Source organism: Gadus morhua, chromosome 11 (assembly GCF_902167405.1).
Source record: "Gadus morhua chromosome 11, gadMor3.0, whole genome shotgun sequence".
In the NCBI taxonomy this organism is placed as follows: Eukaryota; Metazoa; Chordata; class Actinopteri; order Gadiformes; family Gadidae; genus Gadus; species Gadus morhua.
The window spans coordinates 6,734,813-6,754,316 of NC_044058.1; the positions used below are offsets into that span (position 1 = coordinate 6,734,813).

General features: G+C 44.1%; 3 protein-coding genes across 8 annotated transcripts; 2 read left to right on the forward strand and 1 right to left on the reverse strand.

The window, feature by feature from the left end:
• Nucleotides 1-288: 288 nt before the first annotated feature.
• On the reverse strand, nt 289-5,847 carry leng9 (leukocyte receptor cluster (LRC) member 9). 5 transcript variants are annotated; one of them, XM_030370519.1, is made up of 8 exons: nt 5,802-5,847; nt 5,332-5,470; nt 3,270-3,363; nt 3,017-3,147; nt 2,577-2,912; nt 2,187-2,421; nt 1,990-2,071; nt 289-1,522 (listed from the first exon to the last, which is right to left on the reverse strand). In XM_030370519.1, the coding sequence occupies exons 2-8, from the start codon at nt 5,450-5,452 to the stop codon at nt 878-880; spliced, it is 1,644 nt and encodes a 547-aa protein (XP_030226379.1). In that variant the 5' UTR covers nt 5,453-5,470; nt 5,802-5,847; the 3' UTR covers nt 289-877. The 5 variants fall into 5 exon arrangements, with proteins under 5 accessions (XP_030226379.1, XP_030226378.1, XP_030226377.1 ...); XM_030370518.1 differs by having other exon boundaries at nt 5,317-5,470; XM_030370517.1 differs by having other exon boundaries at nt 3,270-3,354; nt 5,332-5,492.
• Nucleotides 5,848-6,057: 210 nt separating this feature from the next.
• flcn (folliculin) lies at nt 6,058-14,386 on the forward strand. Of its 2 annotated transcripts, none has more exons than XM_030370520.1 (12): nt 6,058-6,331; nt 6,460-6,669; nt 6,941-7,087; nt 7,230-7,451; nt 9,740-9,906; nt 10,182-10,273; nt 11,551-11,711; nt 11,969-12,082; nt 12,194-12,317; nt 12,425-12,553; nt 12,947-13,049; nt 13,184-14,386. In XM_030370520.1, exons 2-12 carry the CDS (start codon nt 6,460-6,462, stop codon nt 13,389-13,391), a joined length of 1,677 nt encoding a protein of 558 aa, XP_030226380.1. In that variant the 5' UTR covers nt 6,058-6,331; the 3' UTR covers nt 13,392-14,386. The 2 variants fall into 2 exon arrangements, with proteins under 2 accessions (XP_030226380.1, XP_030226381.1); XM_030370521.1 differs by having other exon boundaries at nt 13,188-14,386.
• Nucleotides 14,387-15,501: 1,115 nt separating this feature from the next.
• Nucleotides 15,502-19,207, forward strand: zgc:174888 (uncharacterized). The gene is made up of 5 exons (XM_030370562.1): nt 15,502-15,998; nt 16,419-16,528; nt 16,764-16,835; nt 16,975-17,121; nt 17,630-19,207. Exons 1-5 carry the CDS (start codon nt 15,986-15,988, stop codon nt 17,984-17,986), a joined length of 699 nt encoding a protein of 232 aa, XP_030226422.1. The 5' UTR covers nt 15,502-15,985; the 3' UTR covers nt 17,987-19,207.
• Nucleotides 19,208-19,504: the final 297 nt, after the last annotated feature.

Below are 19,504 nucleotides of genomic sequence, written 5' to 3' on the forward strand. Positions count from 1 at the left end.
GTCACTGAAAGGGAGTGGGGGAGGGGAGCCACAGAGATCATGCGAACAAGGGAGCAAACTGGAGCGATCCAGTGCAGCATGCCCACTGACTCCCACATCAGAATAGTGTAGCATGTATCCAGGAGGCGCGTGAGAATAAACACACAGAATATGTAATTATGTATGCAAGAGTTGCTCAGAGCATTTAGCCAGCCTCTGTTCTCTCTCGCTGTGTCTGACCACAGTGTAGTGGTACAGCCCCAGCATGTGCCCCCCCGCTACCGCCCAGAGAAATAGCACCACCAGGGATTTAAAATAACCAGTTTAATATTTAATGTGGTCTGACAATCTGGTGGTTATAATTTATATAAACGCTTATGGAAATTCATTGTGCGCATGCAATCTATAATGTGTTTATATGCATCACATATTTATAAGACAGAACAGGAAAAATCATGTGCTGCAAAAGACAATTGTAATATATTAAAAGCTATATGAAAGGCTGATTGGAATCATTTTAAAAAGTGCATTAAAAAAGACTAATGTATTCATAAAATAGTACAAAATACCACATGAGGCAACCAGGCCACAGCGTATTGTTTTGGGTATTGCACCTGTAAACACGGACTGTATGCAGGTGTGGATTAATGCACAAGTTGGCCTAGTCTGCGGTCTAGGGCCCCACCCACGTATGCAAGGGCCTTGAATTGGCATGATTATTTTTATCATCGAAATGTAACGCATTGAATAGTACGTCACTCCTACTGGACAGTATAGCAGCAAAATGTCAGAAATATAATATGATAGTACAAAACGAAAATGATTTTGCCTCACTAAAGAAGGGTGTTCTGTACCACTGGAGAGATGTACTTGTTTATGTAACCGCTACTAGATGTAATCATCTAAGTGTTACTGAACACACAATTTCGTAGAACTCATTATTCTTTTTGCGGCCCATGGCACACATGTGCAAGGTGTTCACCGGCAAGCGTCCCAGATTCAGCCCCTTCCCCACCTTCAGCTCACCCACCCCGTCAAAGACCCGCTCCCTCTCCACGCCCGACACCTTGGCCAAGGTGAGGTGGTAGCGCGGGCTGAAGGAGTGCTGGTGCAGCATTCCGGCCTCCCAGAAGGCCTCCTGCAGGCCTCGGTTCAGCTCCTGCAGGCGCTGCGGAGGCTGGGGGCTCAGGTACAGCACCGTCCCGTTGAAGTGCTTCAGCTTCAGGGGAAAGGTCAAGGCCAGCGGCGGGTTGCGGTCCAGGTAGGCAAAGCGCCGCAGGATCTCCGCGGCTGCCTCCACCTCCTCGGGCCCGTCCAGCACCAGCAGGCACATGGTGACATGGAGGGTGGAGGAGGTCAACCAGTGGGGGGTGGTGGAGGGCAGCAAGGCGCAGACCTCCTCCTGCAGCCGCTGGAAGCCTGAGAGGATGCCAGGAGTGTTAGCCCTGAAGGTGATGAAATGTGTGGGCCGGCGTCTAGCGGGCCGGCTGCTGCTGGGCTGCTCCTTCTGCTTCAGGATGGACAGCGGCTCTTCAGAGGGACTCTGGCCGGGCGAAAACAAACATGAATGTGTCCTTAGGGTCAATCTCAATGGCGTCACTCCCACGCTGAAAGCCAATACAACAATTATATGGTTGCATTGGCTTGCAAAGTGCAAGCAATTTGCATCCTACTAACTTTAGTATCAATTGCTTGACGTTCATGATGTCTGTGTTGTTGAAATCTTAAGATTTGCCGTTTTCTTTATTTTAATTGTATACAACAATTATATTGTTGTATACCTGCATAGTGTTTCAATATATCTATTCAGTAAATGACTGATACAATGTGACTCTACGGTTGGTCCTATAAGCACTTCTCATAGGGAGTTACTGTGCAGCTTATGGGCTTATGGACTCTCTTCATAGGCTGTAAGCAGGGGCAGAGCGACGGGAGGCAGAGGATGGATAGATAACGTCCCTAAATGGTATTATCATGCTCAACGTTATCAGCAGAGTGATCCCAGGTTACCTGCACTTTATGCTTCTCCATGCTGTCACTCCATGCATCCCAACTCTCTCCCTGGGCCGTCTCTCCCTCCCCTCCTCCCACTCTAAGGAGGACAAGATTTATATTGTTAACGTCAGAACTTTAAGAAAATGTGTATTCAACGATCGAATTTTCGTATACACCATTCAAGTCTTTAGCCATATTTAATTCAACCCTACCTATGAAAAGAATCATCCACCACTGCCTCAATTTCCCCTCTCTCTGGCTGTGGCTCCTGAGTAGTGACATCTAGGGCAGTTTTAGCGGACAGAGTGCTCTCAATCTCTTCCAGGTGGGTGCTCTCAGTAGAAGACTCCACTGTCACACTCTCTGCTCCCTGCCCATCTTCTGTCCTTTCAAGGGCTTCTCCGCTGTCCATCGAGTCCGTCTGCTCTGCATCTTGTGGCCCGACTCCTGTACAAGCACAAACGTTATCACGTGTTCCTATGAACATTCAAAAGCGACATGAATTGATATGCCTGTGTGTGTGTGTGTGTGTGCGAGTGTGTGTGCGTGCTGGTTTATGTGTGTGGCCATAGGGCCCCCGGGCCTCGCACGGCCAGCCTCACCCCCTGCTTCCCCTTCCTCTCCAAAGGGGGGAGCCAGAGATTGTCCGGTGGAGCCGAACACCCTGTCCGTTCTGCCGTTGCGGTCCCAGACGCGTTGTCCTCTGAAGGCAAAGTACTGGATCCTGTGTCTGGGCAGGGCCAGCTCTTTGGAATAGTCGCAGTCGCACGGTTCGGCGTCCCAGTTGAACTCGGTGAAGGGGCGCTCCAGCACACCCAGGAAGCGGTCCAGGTAGCCCACGACGAAGTGCTCCGCGTCCGCCGGTGTGTCCCACAAGATCCGCGAGATCACGTCATCCGCTGTGCGCATTCGAAGCTTTTTCTTACTTTTTACTGCCTCTGGGGGGAGGGGGGGAGAGAGGGAGGGTGGACGGTGTGTATAGCGGAAACTTATATAACCATGTTATATTCCCATGTTACAGTGATCCATGTATTTTCATTACCGTTTTCTTGGGTGTATTTTGGTTTGGCTGCTTTTTTTGCTTTTCCTTTCTTGTGTTTCTCCAACTTCTCCTCCTCGTTCCCCCCATCTGGATGAGGCACACCAGGCTCTGGGTCAGCGATGGCAGCGGGGCTAAAAAGGAAGGCCAAACAAGACACATCCATTCAGACACAATTTAATCCAAACTCTTGACTCGTGAACCCCCTGCTGCTCTGCCGGGGCGGAGGCTGATCCTAAGGAGTCGTAGAACACACCTGTGAGACCAGCGACACCGGGGGCCGAAGTGGCACTTTCCAGCGAGGAAGAAGCGGCATACGGTGACCGCATCCTCCCGTGGTTCTGTGGAGTCTGGGCAGAACGGATACACAGACATTTGATGAGCAGGGTGTAGAGTCAGCCAACAGGTGTTTGAGAGGGAGGTGTATGGTGCCAGAGGAGGGCTACAAGGGGATAACATACTGACACATACTGACAATTCAATAGGTTGAACCGGGTAATTCATTGATTTTTCCGTCTGTTTAGTATGATAGTATCATACATTTAAATTGATTTTATTATGTAATTCACATAATTCTTCCTAAATTCCTAAATTATTTCAGATTATTTCTGCCCTTACAAGCCCTTAACTTAGTATTGGTCTATTGTATGGTATAAACACTGAGGGGAAAAACGGTCTGTCTAGTTACTGGACCAGATAAAATGAGACGGAGAGGTAATAAAGTCTATCGGCGCGAGGACCTTGGATTTATTAAGTAAAGTGGCAAGGTTATACAGAGTCATAAAGCGTGAGAGATCGAATATGTCTAAGTCCCTAATCAGCGCTGATGGTTCGTCCAGAGCTTCGCCTCCGTGGAAGGTCTGCTTCAGAAGAAGATGAAGAGTCTCTGTGTGATACATTCTTATGCTGTATCCTCCTCTCGATGAGGTGTGTGCGTTCGAGGTGTGTGTGGTTCTGTGAGTTTTTGCTTGACCTTGGCTCCCAGGCCCTAGTATATGCATGTGTATCTTCTTGTGTTCTTCCTAACGGGGGAGAGCTTCAAAGTGTCTCCTGTGTGATAAATTAATGTGGCTCTCCCGTTCTTGAGGATGACTGGTGCATTGTCTGAGTGTCTACCATTTGCCTGCTTGGGAAATGGGGCCTTGGCTCTGGCCTTGACCTGACTATATTATCATGTTTGTGTTATGTGTTAAAAGTTGACTATATTGTAATGTGACTGCCATGTGATGTGCTCATCAGGCTAGGGTAGGAGTTAGCTATATTTGTAATGTACATGTGATGTACTCAGCAGGTTATTTTTCCCAACAACACCTGCTTCAAGAATTATACTTTTGCAGAGGAGGCACAAGCTGTGCCGGCGTTCATCCTGAGTCAGAGTCCCAAGGGTAGGGAGTGGAGCAGAGTAAAATACTGGAAGTTCACCGGCACCCAGCCAGACCATGTGAGAGTAACTCAGCTCGTCGACAGGGGGTCGCCTGCTCTGTGCTTGAATAAAAAGATACTTCAAAGATAACTATCGTTTATAAGCTATGCTTTAGGCATGTCAAAATGAAACCAAAGCACATTTTATTCAAATTGAATACAATGCTGTATCTTTGTGTGGTTTTAGGAGGAATTTTGGTATGTGATCGCTTGTAAGCAAATCTCACTCACACTCACTTCCCATCACTGCTTGTGGCGATAGTTGGAGAAAAAATAAAAGCTGAACTTGATCAAAAGCTTAGATCTCTTTATCTCCCGGCTCCTCCCTTAATAGGATGGTTGTACCTGGTACCAAGTTAATCATTACCCAAATAGAGAACGCAAGGCAATGATAATAAAAGCCTTCAACTGAACCGTATTGGAGCTGGTAGAAACAGCTAGAAAGTAGAAAATCGATTCCTTTGAGTCAGTAAACAAAAATGAAATGAGTGCCACATTTTCTTACACCAAAATGGGTGTACAAAGTGTATGTTTTTTAGTATTATATATTTAACTTTAGAGAGTCTTGAGAATCTGACTGCCCCAGATGGAGAGTTCCAGCCAGTTACATATTTGAAGGTCTTCCAATTTCAAAAGGCAAGCTGAAATGTATGTAATTTTTACTCACACTTCGAGGCAAATGCCATGACATGATAAATGTTGCACGTTTTTTATTGCGGGGTGTTTTCGTCTAAGACACCAGTCAGACCGTCAGTTCCATGATCCATGAAACTGAAGAATGGGGAAGGCAGTCAAGGCACTAATTGTTTATCATAAAAAGATGACGAGGAATTAACCATGAAGTCAACTGATCATTTTCAAAATATCTGGCACAAACGGACCAAGAGGGAAATGACCTGCTGTGATCTCCGAAGAGACCTCTTGGCTCGTCTCCTCCAATGTCTCTGTGCAGGATGTGTCATCATGAATCAGACATTGTCCCTGGCGCTCCGAGGGGATCCCTAGGGGCTCCGTCATGGGCTCCGTCACTGTTGACTGCCCGGAAGCCATGATCACTCTTAAAATAATTAATAATTGTTATTAACGTTATTACCAGTGACAGCCATTAACTAGTCATTTAAATAGTCAATTAGTCATTTCTATACGTGAGCTAGTATTATTCTACATATTTCGAGGAAATCTGGAAGACTTTAATAAGCTGTTACGGCAGTGAACAAAATAGTTGAATGTAACATAGAAATTAGCAACACGACAACCCAATCACCAAACAAATCACAATCAACTTATTATTAATTTATTTGACATATTTTAACAACTATAAGAACATTAAACAAAGGCAGTTTTTTCATTTTGCTTTAGCGCCTACCTGAAGGAGCGCGTTGAGTTGAAGAAATCGCCCTTTAAACACGGAACTGAGAAACGCAGAGAATTATGGGTAATGTAGTTCGACTCTGTTTGTTGGCGAAATTGCACGTATAAAGAAATACAACCAAGGCTCATCTTTGGTTTTTCACTTTAAAAGTGTCAGATATATATTAAAGTATTTCTAAAACACCAATTTAAAAACAGAAAGGTAATAATAATCAAGAGTAATGTGAGCTCGAGCGCGTGACATGTGGGTCACATGACCTGTTGTTTCCACATCGAGCAGCGGCGAGGAGGTAGCTGAACACAGGGGTCCTATTAACCTGCAACATCTCAACACAAGTCTCCTATTTACCACAAAATCTGGTGGATATCATGACGTTATTGAACGGAGAGGAAACATGATAGCCATTTGTAATCCAAGCTGTTAACCGTGTCATCCCGCTTATAATTGTATCGTTATATCGAAAACAAAGCGACTTATTGGATGTTCTTCAAGAAGCCTCCTCGTACTAAGTTTTCGTCAAAACGGTAAGAATAGCAGATGATTTCTGTAAACAATTCATCAAAAACGCCAGTATGGTGCCTCCCCTACATGCTAATGTTTAAATGAACCATGAACCGCAATCTCACTCTTATCCTAGTTGTCTTCCCCTCAGATGAATGCCCTGGTGGCTCTCTGTCACTTCTGTGAACTCCACGGACCTCGCACGCTGTTTTGCACCGAGGCTCTGCACCCTCCTTCGCCGTCTCCCTCCCAGGCAGGTGCAGCCGTACCTGGCGACAGGGACCGCGATGGAGACCGCGAGGGAGAAGGACTTACGATGAGGGCTAACAGCTCAGCGTCACAGAGAGGAGAGATGTGCGAGGTGAGGCGTGTCTCCAGCATCCCCGATACCGAATCAGAATACATGATATTGTCGAACATAAATACCCTCCTAGGTACTCTACCCTGAGCTTGTCATACCATCTAACCAGTCAGCCAGCCGGTGTTTTGCTTCTTCTCAGTGCTTCTTTTGTCTCCTCCAACAAAACCTTTGCTCTGTATTCAGTCAAAGATTTGTGGGGCAGCATGGTGTAAGGGTTCGGATATTCAACCCCCCCCCATCCACCCCGATCTCCACCCCTTTTCCCCCTCAGGGCTGCCGGTCTCTGCCAGCGTCTCACCCGGGCTTTGTGAGCATCGACGACGAGACAGGCATCCGCTTCCTGAGTCACCAGCACCCCCGACAGTCCCAGCTGTTCAGCGTGGTGCGGCAAGCCTGCGTCCGCAGCCTCAGCTGTGAGGTAACCTCAACACCTTAGGGTTAGCGCCTCACATTGTATAAGCTTTCCAGAGATACGTTAACCAGAAACGACCATTTATGATTCCCCAATCCACGCGTTTCTCTTCTCTTTTAATGTCTGGTTGTTGACTCTCTTCCTGTAGGTGTGTCCGGGCCGCGAGGGCCCAATCTTCTTCGGGGATGAGCAGCATGGGTTTGTGTTCTCGCACACGTTCTTCATCAAGGACAGCCTGGCCAGGGGCTTCCAGCGCTGGTACAGCATCGTGATGGTGGCCATGGACCGCATCTACCTCATCAACTCCTGGCCCTTCCTGCTGCGCCACCTCAGGCTGACCATACAGAGTCTGCAGAGCACGGCGCTCAAGGTGGGTGCAAACACACGTGGACATGATGATGGAACTTGTCTGCATTCCAATGTCGTGAAACAACCAGACAGACCTATGTTGTACATTTTGAGTTGCGTGCTGCTTACATTATCCCAATTCTTTCAAACATTTTAAAACCCAGAGAAATCTCTAGTTTTATTCAAGGTCATGGTCTGTTACATTTGGTGAGGTCGTATGTCAATTAGGGCTTTGACTTCGAACTTCGTGATTCGAATATAATTCGAATATCAAAAAAAATAAAAATAATTCGAACGAATATTAGGCAGCCCTTAATATTCGAACCTGTTATGGACAGGCCAAGAGGGAGAGACGTCGGAGAACCCATGCAGTCTATTCATAATATTGTAATGACCACGTAAGAGGCAGTGAATGAAGTATTGATTAGACAGCGATTTATTAGAAACATAATAAACAGTTGGAACACGCAAGACCGGTAACCATAGCAACGCCTGTAAACAAACCTCGCAAAGCCCAATCCAGGGCTGAATCCGAATACTCATACTTATAGTATGCATTTTGTAGTACGCCACAAATATAGCGTGTCCGAATGCTCAGTGTGCATTGTGTAGTACGGAAAACGTTTCCGAATGCGTACTACCGCCACAGTATACAACGGTAGGTCACTACGTTACCAGACTACGAGTCTGGTAACGAACGAAGAAGTGATGGCTGACCCGACACTACCAACAGCGGCTTAGAAAGACGTCATAGAAAGCGGCGAAAAAAAGAGACATTAAAAAGAGTAAAAAAGTAAAGTAAGTAATTAAGTAAAAAGAGACATTTTTAATTTAATAGCAACGATGACAAGATGGAAAACAGGTAACTAATCAAGGTAATTTTGCCGGCATCTGAGGGGAGACACGTCATCTCCAAACATCCGGTGGAGTTACGGCGGTGTTCGGAAGAGTTCAGAGGCGTTCTACGCATAGCTGTAGACCGTTCTAGGCGTTCACGCATAGCTGTAGACCGTACTACAAGTGTAGTACGGTCAAGTAGTAGACACTGAACATAAATAGTATGTACTAAGTACTCGGATTCAGCCCAGGTATTACTGAAGGCATTTAATGGTCAAAATATTATTAATAAATATTCGAATATATTCGAATACTAATATTAATAAACAAACGAATTTCGAATATGATTTTTGGCCAAAAGTCAAAGCCCTAATGTCAATTGGGTCATATGACCTTTGAAATTCTGGGGAAGCACTCAAAAATGGTCATCCAGTTGAGACCTAATATATTGTGATGATGTTTCGATATTGGTCTAGCATACTACAATGTGCTACTATGACATGTTGCTGAAGCCAGCCACCAAACGAATGCAGCTTTTCCAACACATAGACGGCACTTTTTTTACTATGTAAATTTGGTTGAATCTTTATATTTATTTATATTTAATTGTAGGGCTGCGCACAACATCCACTCTCTCTCTCTCACTGTCTCTTTCCTTCTGTCTCTGTGTCTCTGTGTCTCTGTGTCTCTATGTCTCTGTGGGTGTGGGTGTGGGTGTGTGTGTGTATTCTGAATCAAAACATCATCATGCACAGGAAGAAGGATTATTGTTTTCTCAGAAAGAGAAGACAGCTGGCCGAATTCCTTAATAGAATCGATCCAGATTTCACGAATCACTATGAGTAGTGGCGGACAAACTTGAATCGAAAACATGTGAAAATGTGAAAAAAAAGTTAGTTAGTTTCCACCAATATGCTCCAATGGAAAGTTAGTTTATTCATTTTATTATTAAGTACAGTGTATGTTAGGTCACTTTCGCCTGCAGTTCTCTATGAGTCACACCCACACAGAACTCCCCTTCCCATGTCGTTTTTCACTGTTATTTGAATTGCGGTTTATTCAATTTAATGAAAAAACATAACTTGTATAAATATGACTGAACGCAAATTACTAGCTAGTCCGTTTGATTTCTGCATGATTCATGCGGATCCATTTTCAAAGGAAATAGAAGTGAAGACAACGTCTTATGTTAGATTAGCTGAAATTACACACCATACCTTAAAATGGGCCATATTGTAACAGCAGGTGGGATGTTGACTATCCATTACAACCACTTAAAATTCTATGCCCATACATATGCCCATCATACATATAGATGGAGAAGAGGGTATAGATTTAAAGATGGCTAGTCATGGCTCATCAACATAACACACCTACTGGAAAAACAGGAGCCCTTAAAGCAGTCAACACACTCCTGTGACATAAGGAATTTTCGTCCCTTACCATTTTTGCGTGACGTCTTGTGTTCAACAGGTGTTTGATAATGAGCAGGGAGTGTGTCCTCAGCGGGCGGTCAGGATGAACAGTGTGTTCTCCCCTGCAGTCTACCCCCACCAGAGGAGTGGCAGTGCGGCCCGCTCCCTCACCTCCCTCACCCAGCACCCCAACCTCTGGGCCAGCCTGCACTCCTCCTTCAGTTGGTCCGTACGCTCTGCGACAGGTGTATCTACCTGCACACTTTATGTACCTCATGGTATATATCTTTGAACCGAGACCACCACGAATCGACAATCCGAAATCCCTAAGAGCCCTATTTTCTTCATTAATAAAATTATTCCTATGGATATTATTTTTGTTATTATTAATATGAAGCTTATTTTTATATTATTGCTGTGTTATTTGTGCAGTGTAGATGGCATTTGCCTTGTTATAATAAGATAACACTTGTTGTGTGCTCTCTCCCCCTGTCCTCCAGGCTTCTGAAGGCCTGTGGGAGCCGGCTGACGGAGAAATTGCTGGAGGGGGCCCCCACAGAGGACACATTGGTCCTCAAAGAGAGGCAGACCGGTAGGCAGCCATTAAAGACACTAAAGTGATAAAGGTGCTGAAACCATGAGTTGATCCATCCATTACCGGTGATACTATGCAAATGACTAAAGTCACTTAAAATACTTTTTTTACGTTCAAATACCTTGTAGGTACACAAATAATATATTATTTTGTTTCTTATGTGTCAGTTTCTAAAATAAAACATATATATATTGTCTGCCTGTCAGGCAAAGCTAGTACATTTGTGAGATCATTTTATTCTGGTAACTTGTACTGACTATTTGCCATTGTTCATGATGAAGAATAATATATATATATTAAAGAAGCTGCATGCTAGATTTAGAAATGGGCTGGATTTAGAAATTTAGAAATTCCCCTTATCAACCCGATTTCTTTCGAAAAGTCAAAAGTCCCCCTGCCCACCATAACTAAGCTCCTCCTATCAAATAATATCCAATCATGCACCCGCAGATCAGCATGGTTGAGCAGAGGCAACCAGGAACTCTGTAGAGGGATTGTCTGTTAGCTAGCCTGTCCTGATTGATTTTTGTCCAGCAAATTGAAACTGTTGGACAGCTCACTACACAGTCACAAGGCACTCGTATCACTAAGGTTTCATTGCGGAACATTGGATTAACAGATCCCTGCTGGAAAGTGATGAATAATATGCTTGTTTAGATTGTGTTCTGTCACTTCCTTGGGGCTGGGGTTGTCTGGTATGTTAAGGTATTTGGGACGGACCCATTTGGTGTCCAAATAGGCTGTGCTGGAATTTTCGTGGTCATTTCAACTGTGTCTAGCTCATGTTTCAACCAGGAAAAAGTGATTCATTAGCTCACGACGATAAAGGAATTGGAAACACAGTCTGAATCAGCAGTGTCCTCTGACCCACAGGACTTTCATTCAAATCATAATGATGTGTCTCATCCTGTAGCACGTGATGTAGTTCTATTTAGTCCCCCAATTGTATCTTTCCAGAATCGTATTAATACAATTCTGGAATTTCCTTCACTAAATCTGTTCACTTCAGAGTATCTCACCCTCATCACTTTTCTGGTGTTATAATTTGCATTATTCAACTAGGCTTTCATAGTTACATTTAACTAGTTATTGACTCTCATAATTGTTGTAATCTGATAATTACAGGCCAATTTCATCAAAACCCACAAAAGTTACTTAGTAATAGTAAAACCAAAGCTGCAATTGTATCTTGCACAAAACAAAGCCTGTTATTCAAGTTGTAGGGACTTGTTTTTATGTTGTTCTTTTTAATATAAATCTGTCTTCATACACAGAACAAGAGGAGGAAATCAGCTGCTGGGAGGGGGGTGAGGGGGTCTCTTCCAGACTACAGCTAAACCGACTGGAGCGTGAGCTGGGGGACTTCCCGTGTGATAAAGGACAAGGCGTGGAGTTTCCAGGTCCACATTTCCGATCCCTGAGGCATTTGAGACTGGTGAACAAACAATAACACATCACAATCTTCAGATGAGATAAGAGGTTCATCATTAATCCATATGGGAATTGTGGGTAGCAGTTAAGCCTTGTACTGGAATGTAATTAAATGCCGACTTTGAACTGGGAGTAAAACCAAAAGAATTTGGAGGTCATGGACGAGACCGAGACGAATACACTGGAACACACACTCATCCCTCGCAGAGGAACATGACCAGCACATGACCAGGGGAGTGTGTGATGACTGTTGGTCTGCAGGTGCTGGGTGCACCTGAGTTCCGTCAGCTGGTGTGGCACGTCCTCATGGGGAACCAGGTCATATGGAGAGGAGCCGACCCCGGGCTCATCCAGTCGGCCTTCACGGTGCTGAAGGTAGCGACCACCATCCTCTGGGGTTCATTTTAAATGATAGACATACTGCCATGCTGTTCTGAATGATTTGCTTTGTGTCTTTTGTTGGAACTAACATTATTATGGTTTCAGGCCCTGCTTCCAGTGGGCTGCGTGCGCTTGATACCATACAGTGCTCAGTACGAGGAGGCCTACAGATGCAACTTCCTGGGCCTCAGCCCAGATGTGACCATCCCTGCCCATGTGAGCTCTTCAGGTCTGAAGGGCTTGTTGATCTTGGATGAATCCCCCACCACCTTGTGTTGTGATAGTCTCCTTCTAACAGTGCCTGGTTAAACATTTATTCCTATGTTCCCTCCTCAGAGTTTTCTGTGTTGGTAGACGTTGCCAACACAGAGAAAAGCTGCCAGTACTCTGCTGTCAGTGAAGATGACATCGCCTCCATGTACCAGTTCATCAACAGCAGCGCCAACGTACAGCCCACGGACAAAGGCATGACGTTCGGAACACGCACTGTTAACCATTCTGCTCTAGAATCAGAGAGAGAAAAAACTTTTGGCGCCTGGTGGAAGTGTAGGAACTCTTCATGCCACTAGCTCCCCCATGAAGAAAGAAATTGTGACATCATTAAACCTTGCGCAATTAAACTGTTTTACTGCAGCCGTTACTCTGTTCAAAGTACTAACAAAACATGTGGATCTAAGGAATGTCACCAATCCAATCAAACCCAATGGCCTTTTTTTTTATTCTCTAAATCTATTCGCTCTGTGTAAAATAATGCAAAAGTGGTGGGAACAGGGAGTTTAATCCTGCAGATCTAACCATGGGAGAGGGAGAGAGGGAGGGGGAGTTAACTGGCTATCATGACCATGTGCCATCTTCCAGGTCCCACGTTACTGAATAAGCTGGAGGTGGCCCTTTCCAACGAGAACCTGTCCGTAGAGGTGGTGTCTCACTGCCTGCTGTGTCTGAAGGAGGAGTGGATGAAGTGAGTCGATATGGTCTTTGTGTCCTACATAGAAGTGGTGTAAGCAAACAAAATGTATTCAAGTATTTTTGAATGAATAATTAATAGAAGACTTCTCTTGTCTCTATCTCTCCCCCTCTCTTTCCTCTTTCTAGTAAGGTCAAAGTGCTCTTTAAGTTCTCCAAGGTGGACGGGCGGGGCAGGGAGGACACCCAGAAGGTGCTGGCCGTGCTGGGGGCTACTGGGCCCGGGGAGGACGACAACGTCAGGCTGCTCAAGTTCTGGATGACTGGCCTCAGCAAGACCTACAAGAGCCACTTGATGACAGCTGTGAGGGGGGTGGAGCGGAGCCCCAGCCAATGACGGTCAGGAAGAGTTGGTGGCGGTTAGTGGGAATAATATATCGGGAGAGCTATTGGCAAAAAAGAGGAACTTGACTTAACTTGATGGTAAAAGTAGTTCCTTAGAAGGATGGAAAGGGAAGATGAAATGAGGAAATAGGACAAATTGAGTGCAATATGAATGAAGACATATTTTTAACTAATCGATTATGTTAATTTGTTAAGACTGGGTTGTCTACTATATGTGCTTCTCCTGTTTGTTTTTTGTTTTTTTTCATTCTGTCCGGAGAGATGTGTTCAGGGATGTGTTTGGGATTTTTAATGTCAGCAAATTCTATCTTTATGCATTTTTACATGTGCGTTTATGTAAAATATATATATATATATGACATGTATATGTATATAACATATTTCATTTGTTATTAGAAATGGGGGTTGGTATTTGAAATCCATTGAAAGACATTTCTTAAAAATAAAACTATTTTTAGGGTCCATCTAGTGACGTCTTGTGCTCCATCTTGTGGTGAACTCTCACAGAAGGACACTCAAAGTAGTGAACGAGAGACAGTTACCAAATTGCCACCCACTCAAATATTTTACAACGAATTGGGCCAAGAAAACCTCTAGTGGTGTAAGAGAACACTTGTAGATTGTCTGGCATCCAAACGATTGCACAACAAGACCTTAGCCCAAAGTGTTGCAGTGCGTGAGCCGGGCCGGACTCATAGTGGTCCACTAACCAGCCGCATACTGCTTTTGTCTGCATCCTTTAGTTCTGCTGAAGTTTGCAGAGGGAAGACAATAAAATGTAAACACATATGGTTTGGATTATATTCGGAACCTAAACCTTTTTTTATTACGACCATAGCTGACTATGAATGAATAGAATTGTAATTGCATTTATGATGTCATTATAGTTAAGTATTGCCTCTATTTTACTAAACTGTGGACACATACAATATTATATATGTTTTTGCTTGCATTGCTCTTTACAAATTAAACATATATTTATATATATATTAATAAAATATTTTTTCTCTTTTTCCTTTTTGCTAACTAAAAAATACGGTGGGCTGCGGTAGCATAAAAAAAAAATACTTTATCATCCAGTAATGAGGAACATGTTCCCTATGACAATATTACAAGCCCTTATACAAACACTAGGTGTGGGTAGACTTTTGATTGAATAAGCGGGCTTGTTTTCATAGGACTGGCCCTGCAGGTTTAACTAAGGCCGGCCTTCTTCCTCACTTATCGGTTTCCACTTCATCTGTATCGCTCTGTGATAACTGAGAGCACCCAGGGTTCACTGTGTTCATCTAGGGGCACAGCCTAACTGACCCTCTGAAGCAACTTCATGGTTGAAAAGTTACGTATGAAACAAAGGCAGATGATTGACGTTGTGTTAAAAGACATGACATGTAGGTGAAGAGGTTGTCCACGGTTCATGCCTCTTGGAAAACGAGAAGGACGTCTGTTTAATGAGGTTGTTGCTCTCTAGCTGGCTTTCTCTCAAACGGTCCCTCTGGAAACAGCTCTTTGGCCTCGCTTCAAGAAAAGAAGCACATTGCAGAGCAACAACTGTTCTTACAAACAAAGCATTTGGTTTTTCCTTACCCAATAGTTGCTAACCCAGTTTGTTGCTTACACCATTTAACATGACCATGCAAAGCGGGGCAAGCCATGACAAGGAAGCACGCTATTTGTGTTAGATTAGTGCTGTCACCAAATCCCTGCTCCCTCAGGTCTCTGTGCATCTATCCAGAACTCCACAAACAGATTCCCGCACTGCTCGTTCACATGCAGAATTTGTTGTTGGTGTTGCTGGCATTCACCTGAAGACAGGGATCATGGTGAGTCCCTGCGAGTGATGCCTTGTCATGCCGGATGTCTGTCCTGCAGGGAGAGGACCGGGGAGCAAGCAGAGGCACGGGTAGGGGTGGGGTGGGGAGGTGGGGAGGGAGGGAGGAAAAGTGAAAAACATACGCTCCAACGGCATGACTAAGCCTGCAGACACCCACTTTGGGGTGCGGGCCGAATGAGAGCCTGGAGGAGGGGGAGGGGCTAGGTCAGTCAATCACGGGGGAACATGTGTGGGAGGGGCCAGGACTTAAAGAGAGCAGGCGAACACTTTCACTTTGAGTCTCGCCTCTCTCTGTGAGTGTGCGCACACACGCCGTGCCTGGAGAGAAGGAGAGAGAAGAGCAGGCCCGTGTCTCGCTCTGTCCAATTGACCATCTTCGAAGGAGAGAGAGGGAGAGAGAGAAGTGACTCAGAACAATACTGAGCGAGAATGAGCGAGGGGCAGGGATCCTTCAGAACAAGCTTGGGGAATTAAAGACTGGAGCCAGTCTGGCATCAGTGGGAAAATCCAAAGTGAGAGGGAAGGATATTACGTGAGAGGATAAATACGTCAATATTTGGAAAGTACCAGGGGAACGGAAAATACTCTTTTTTTTTTTTTTATTCATGAAGAAATACAGAAGATTGCCCATATCGACACCAAGAGACCACAAACAGGAAACTATCACAGGGTGACACTTAAAAACGGCTCTGCAGACTGACTGCGTTAAGCAGGAGAAATGGAGAAGCGTCCTTTCTCAGAAAGATAAAAGGATGTCACTGCCAGGTAAGAAACAAAACTTAAAAGACTCACTTAAAAGAGCCTTTTCAGCTGTTTAAATTAATGATTGTTGCATGGCTTCTTATCTAATTAAGCAGTGAGTGAAATGACGCAGGTTGTCATTTCTGCTTGCCATCTTGACTCTTGGTGTATTTTATGGCATTGGACTTTGAAAAATCAGTATAAGTATCTGTATCTTTTTGTCCAGAATGTTATTAGAGAGCAAATGCCATTCTGTCTTTTGTAAAGTGGAATGCGTCAAGCATGTGAAGTAAACCACAAACAGTTTCCATTCATGTCTAATTATCTCTCTCTCTCTCTCTCTCTCTCTCTCTCTCTCTACCTTTCTCTCTCTACCTTTCTCTCTCTACCTTTCTCTCTCTCTCTCTACCTTTCTCTCTACCTCTAATATTTTTTTTTTTCCAGTTTTGCTGTTACTATCATTTTTGACTGTCCAGTGTGGTGGATGTGATGACTTTGATATGGTGACAGTCAAAAACCTTCAAAGCACAATTGAAGCTAAGCCTACAGAATTCGTAAGTATAACTTTCTTAGTTGTATTCTTAAGCATCCTTCCACAAACTATATACCTTTCATTTGAGTATGAGGGTAAAGACTAATAATGAAAGTGAGCGAGTTCACAAGGACACATAAGGTCAATGTGCTTTGGTTTCACTTCTCCACAATAACAGACGTTTTAGATAAGTTATCAAACAGTTCTCACTGTACTGTTTAAAAATTCATTAACACTCCCAATGGTTTTCTTTTCAGCGGAAAGCATTTCCTAAAGATTACTATGTGAAGCACCACTATAGAAGCAGCATGCTTTGCGATAGAGAGCCGGTGAGTCATAAATCTTTTTGCTCTTGCTGTTAAGCTCCCGTAACTCAAACATGCCTTGTTGTTTATGGAGGTTTTAGGGTGTCTCGATTTGAGCCATAGTTGACTTCATGTTGTCCCGTGGCTTTATTATGTCTTCCAGTGTAGTGTGTTCCCTGCTGCTGTCTTCCTGCTCAACTCCTGGACAGGGCTGCTCCCCAACCTCTGGGATGAGCACGTCAATTACCTATTGATTTCCGAACTCAAGCGGTCACTGGATGCTATTATACAGAAAAATAAACATGCAGAGGTAAGAATGGTATTTACATCTTATACCATATGCAGGGCCGTTGCACCAAATCCTGGGCCCCTATACACGAGGTACTGATGGGCCCCCCCCCCCCCCTCGATTGTTGACGGGGGGGGGGTGGGGTAGAACGATTGTTGACGGGAGGGGGGGGGGGGGGGGGGAGACGAGGCCATGTGCGACTCCTAACACTATGGGCTGGTGGATAATTCACTTTTTTTTTTTTCAAGGCAGAGGGCCCCCCCTCTGCCTTGGCCCCCCCCCCACAACTGCCTCACTTTCCCCCGCAGTCCGTCGGCCCTGACCACATGTGCATATCTCTTTAGACCCAGCAGTGCTAAATGCTGACGACCCCATATCTATGGTTTAGCATGGCCTTACATGGTGTTTTAACGGCCACCAGTGATACCAGTGAATAACCTCTGTTCCAAAAAGGACATTGATACAATTTCATCTCTCTTGCTCTCTCTGTTTCTCTGATTCTCTCTTTCTCTGTTTCTCCTACATTCAGAGATTAGAAGAAGAGACCGAGATCTCATCGTTTCCGTCCATCTTGTCCTCTCCAGAGCAGCTTCTGAACTTCACGTCAGAGCTGTTTTCCTGTTGGATCAAGGTGGGATGCAGTGAGTCCATTAAGACGTGTGTGCCCCCCACATTGGCCCCCATTCTGGCGGAGAGGGTGGAGCACCCCCCGCTGAGAGCCAGACTATTGACAACCAAAGCTGTGAGCCTGGAAGAGGAAGGACCCTGGGAGAAGATGTTGGACATTTCTCAACAACCTTCCAATAGCAGCCCTTTGCTATCACAGACTCTGGCTTTTGTCTGGAGCCCCTTTATCTTTGGACTGCTCTGGGGATGGTTGCCATAGGAACGCTGACCCTTTTACCCCAATGTACATGAAATGCTAAATAATTGGCTGGTCTTGATGGTACGAAGTGTGTGGAACGATGCAGTTAAGGGTCACTTACATCCAGAGAGACGCACAGGTTGCATCAGGAAGTTGTGTTGGATAGCTGAGTGTGCTACACAACTGGGCTCTATTCAAGTTATGTACAATTGTAATCAGTGATTGATGGTTTTTAACATTAACTTCCCACTCCACATAAGCCATTTCCCTTTCTTGTGAAATGTTTACAAAGGAAGTCTAAAGTCTTGATAGTAATATTTTAGCGTTTGAATGTATACTTTTGTACATATTGTAAATTGAAATATAAACATTCATTAAAGCTGAATCATTGACGGGGGAAAAACGGTATTTTTGTGTGCATATAGCAACTTAAAAACTATGGTGTGGTTTTGTCTAGGAAATAACTCTTTCAATAGAGATGGAAGGTTTGAGAGCGGCAGGACAGTATTTGCACAAGCTGCAGAGTCACTGCAATAATTGTGTGTAGCAGTGTTTGGTAACGCTTGCACAACACTGTATTAATAGCTGAAAAAACATCCATTTGTGTAAAACGGTCTTGACTTAACAGGATGCAGATGGTATAGGAATGTACTTTGGACAGAACACTGTTGTAAACTCAAAGTGAGCTTATTCCGGCACGACATGACACTCAAATACCTGAAATGTTACATCCATGAAGATTTGGGGCCCAGAATTTGGTTTTTATTGACCCTCCCTTATGTGTGCATCATAAACCTCACTGATTGCCAAGCCATTTATTAATATATTCAAGCCCTGCATTTCCATTCACTTATACAATAAAACATTGTTGCTTGCAAAAATATTACAGTTAAATGTGTAGTAACATGGTAAACCAGAATATAGCTATATCTTATTTTATTTTATGAACAGTTCATCTGTGATGGAGGTTATTTTCTATTTTAATAAACTATTTGGAATGTATATATGACATGGAATGTAAGAAAACTTTGTCCAGCTCATGGATGAGTAATGAGAACGGTCCAGCTGCAATTAACACCCTCTGTAACTTCATTATTCACCTATATGTTTTGTTATTTTTCTAGTATTTATTTGTGCCTTTTTGTGCCTTGTGTTTCTAAACGCTTCTATCATGCAACAAATGTGTACACTGATGGATCCTATGTAACATTTCTTTATTAAAATTCAATGGAAGATAAAAAAAAAAAAAGACGAGCCTGACCGTTATTACTTTACAGTGACGGTTTGTGACAGGATGCAACAGTTCGTTTTTCTCAGTTTCCCCACAATTTCAGAAAAAAGGTCTTATATTACTTTTCTAGGGGATCTTTCAAAGTTTCGGAAATTCCAGTCGATGACGTCTCCTCCCATCCCGACTCGTCTATCAATGTTTCTTTTGTTTCTTGCTGGACCACCATAAGTGGTATTGATCGTTTGGAGCTATTATAATATAGGTCACGTTATACAATGACACGAGTAGGCTTGTTTCAAACATGCGTA